Below are 3,493 nucleotides of genomic sequence, written 5' to 3'. Positions count from 1 at the left end.
GCAGGAAAGTGCTGTCGCAGCAAGGACTCTCCACCCCCCCAAAATAACACAAAGGCCAAAAGCCTCTTTCATGTGGAGGCCTGGCTCAGAGTGACTGTCAGGGGGAATGGAAATGGCTCATGTTCTGCAGGGAGGGAAAGGATCCTCTCCGGCTAGCAACGGGCCATGGGGACCAGGAATAGTTTTGGTGCCGGGGCCTTCAAGGTGGTGATTTGATGAATTCCATTTCAGGTTGATTTTAGACACACTCTGCTACTTGGATGCATCCCAGAAATTATTTCCATTTTGAAAAGGGAAGTTTTTATGTCACTGTACGAGGCATTAGTGAGACTTAACCTAACCTGTTCCTTGCGCAGTGCTGTTCACTTTGAGATCCATTTGTTCAAACTCCAGACATGCAGAATGACTGGTGGAAGGAAGGAAGAAAGAAATTAGCTTACAAGCGAAGACTTAAACAATTTGTTTTGCTTAGTAGTGCAGCTGGAGGCTGGTGTATACCTCTGTGGGGAGCACAGAAGGGTAACTGTTTTCTCACAGAACATCAGAGAGGGAATAAATAAAAACCGCAGGGAAGAAGAGCTATTTAAGCAAAAGGGCCAAACTTTGTAAAACAAAAGGATTTAAACTGACCATGAGTAAATATAAGAGGAAAATACTTAACTACCCAGCACTTCACCCTGGTAAACTTTCCAATCAGACTAGTGGGGGCAAAAGCCCCAGAGTACTTTCAGCCTGGAGCAGGATCAGTTCTTGGAAGGGACAATGCGACGTGACAAGCCTCAGTAGCAGAGTGCTGGGTCAGATCCAGGGCTTCCTTGTAGTGCGATGCTCCCTGGTTCCTAAACAAGACAGGAAGCAGATCAGGCAGATCCACCTCCTCTTTTGTTTGGGATGAACCCAAATGCAATTCTGAAGGGTCTCAAGAAGGACATGAAATCCGTTGCAGCTGGAGTGGCCACAGCGGGATAATCGGGCCATGGCACAGAGCATGAGTTAGGGGAGAGGATGGAATGGAGGGATATCGCATCTTTGAACTCTCCAACTATTGATATTTGACCGAAGTGAAAAGAGTGGGAGTGGTCTCTGTCACCTCATTCTTCCTTCCAAATGTAAATCCAAAATTTCCCAGGTGGAACCCCACTTGTTCATTGGCACTGGAAGGCATGGAGACGAGGCCAGCAGTGATCCTACAGCACAGCTGTATCCTTCCCCATCCAAAAGCTGTGCTTCTCCTCCCCACGGTGCTGGCTGCTGCAGTCACTGCCTTCCCCACTGGCCCAGGCTGACAATTGCTTCTGCAGTGCCTGGGTCTGTGCCATGTGCTGGCCAAGCTGCAGACTACTCTTTTGTATTAAAAGTCTCAACCCAGTGTTAGGCTGCATACATATATATATATATATATGTATACATATCAGCTCATTTGTAAAGCACAAGTACCCTGATTTTGCTTTTATGTTTCTCTGACAGATTCAAGATGCCTCTCCTCGGTCACATCTTCATGGGGCCTTGACGCGGAGTCCACCAGGAGGTCAGTGCCATGCTCCTCACCCACAGGAGGAGAAATGATCGTGAAAATGCTGCTTTCCTCACAGTTCTCCTGTGTTACAGTGGATTGTGGAAGGCCCCCTCATTATGTCCTCTCAAAACTCTGCCTTGTCTCATTTTCTTGTTTTATCCATGTTAAATGATGGAAAATTCCTGTTGAAATTTTACTTTCAAAATAATGCCTTACAACCAAATCGGAACAGCTCACTAAGCCAATACTTTGGTTTTTTTTAAAAGTTTAGTTCTATTGCAATTTTTCTTTTCTATCACGTTTTCCTGGCCTTGGAAGAGGATGTAAGTACATCTCAGAGGCATGTAACTGCTTATGCGAAAGGGACATGTGTGCTCAGGCAATAAGCATACATCTGCTCCTGGAAGGTTTTAAGCATTGTACAAACACATAAAGCAGTCCAAGTTACAGAAGTTGTTTTGTAGAAAATTTAATTTTGTGCAACCGAACTTTGGTATCCTTCTTGGAAAATATATATGCCTGGGTAGGTGCTTTCTATTGTGTTTTTCCATGTAAATGAATATATGGAATTTTACAGCTCACAATTCTAACAACAACAAAGAAGTTTTTCACATTAATGTTGCTCTATAAACAGTTTTTTCTGCTTTTTCAGTGTTTTCAGTGTATCTGTGTATATTTGGAAAGCAATTCTTAAATGGAAAGAAATCAAAACTAAGCGTGGAAAGGAGTTTTCACAGTGAAGGCTGATGTTCTTAATCATTGATAACTGTGTGTGGTTTACTGTAAAGGTCCCATTTTGTTCCCCTTTAGTGTCACTAGCAGCTTCACCATGGCTTCAGTGGAAGTGGAAGGGCCTGTTTATTTCATTTACTTACAGCTTTTTGCAATGCTTTTTAAATCTCCGTCAGCAAGATTGTAAGTGTTTGTATCTAGGGCTTTAATCTTCCCTCAAGAAGAAGAGAAACTATCTGAAAAAAACTGATGAAACTTTGCTTTGGGACTACCTTTCTTCTCCACTTTTAGGGAACTATGATTTAAACCCACCTCAGTGAATGGTCAGCAGATGACGGTGAGGTCTTAGCTTCCAAACAGACTATAAAACCCTTTGATGAAACTGCTTTTGGAAACAATTGCTAATTATAACGTAAAACAAGCCATTCCCATGGAATCTTAAGTCTCTGACTCCAGTCACCTCTTAAGCAGAAATAACATTTTAACTGACATTTTTTAGCATAGGGGGACAGTTATTTATAATTGGTTTTGACTCTGGAGATTATATATTTTGGACTGTTCATAAGATGAATGCATTCTTTGGTGTAATGCTTAGGAAGGAGGAACTGAACATATGTATAAATTGTGCTGAATGTAGTCAGTTAGAATAATCTGTGTCCTGTGTATTTCGAGATCAGCAGGACTGGGATTTGGTTTCTTTACATGGGAACTTGACCTTTTGTTTGCTGGGAGGAGGTTGACCTTTTGCTCCTTTGTTAGTTTACAAGTCTCAAACCAAACGAGAGAGAACCTTGCTTCTCTTTTAACCAAGAAACACGAGAGATAAAATTAAGTAAATGTTAAAAACTGGATATTGTTGCTGGTTAATTTTCTTAGCTAATATAGCAGCTTATGATTTAACAATAAGCAGATTTATTGTGGATCTTTTTTCAGCCTGTTTGCAAAATACTGTATCTACTAAAAGGCTGCTATGCTTACTCACAGGTTCATGTCCTCAGGAGTGCCTTAATGGAGCAGCCTGCACAGAGGCAGGTGACTGTGACTGTCAGTTATTTCAGGCTCAAGGAAGCAGGTGCCAAATTGGTAAGTTTTGGGCCAAAACAATCAAGTTTCAGCTTCAAATGAGACTTAAGGTGCAGGTTTTTAAAACAACACTGTTAACAGCATATTTGTGGTTCCTCTGTAGTAGGACTATCATTCTACTAGTAGCTAAAAGGATTAAAATAATACGCGTTAGGGATATAG

At 41.7% G+C, this 3,493-nt stretch overlaps 1 protein-coding gene across 1 annotated transcript in view; it reads left to right on the top strand.

Annotated features, from left to right (window-relative positions):
- The window catches only part of OTOGL (otogelin-like), a 97,277-nt gene that overhangs the window by 3,022 nt on the left and 90,762 nt on the right, over nt 1-3,493 (top strand). The window contains exons 4-5 of the mRNA XM_010082351.1: nt 1,468-1,528; nt 3,233-3,331. Coding sequence (XP_010080653.1) covers nt 1,468-1,528; nt 3,233-3,331 — 160 coding nt within the window. The remainder of the gene's footprint in view (nt 1-1,467; nt 1,529-3,232; nt 3,332-3,493) is intronic.

Source organism: Pterocles gutturalis, unplaced genomic scaffold (genome assembly GCF_000699245.1).
Source record: "Pterocles gutturalis isolate BGI_N339 unplaced genomic scaffold, ASM69924v1 scaffold23914, whole genome shotgun sequence".
In the NCBI taxonomy this organism is placed as follows: Eukaryota; Metazoa; Chordata; class Aves; order Pterocliformes; family Pteroclidae; genus Pterocles; species Pterocles gutturalis.
The sequence above is the reverse complement of the archived record's forward strand: the minus strand, read 5'-3'. Positions and strand labels throughout refer to the sequence as shown.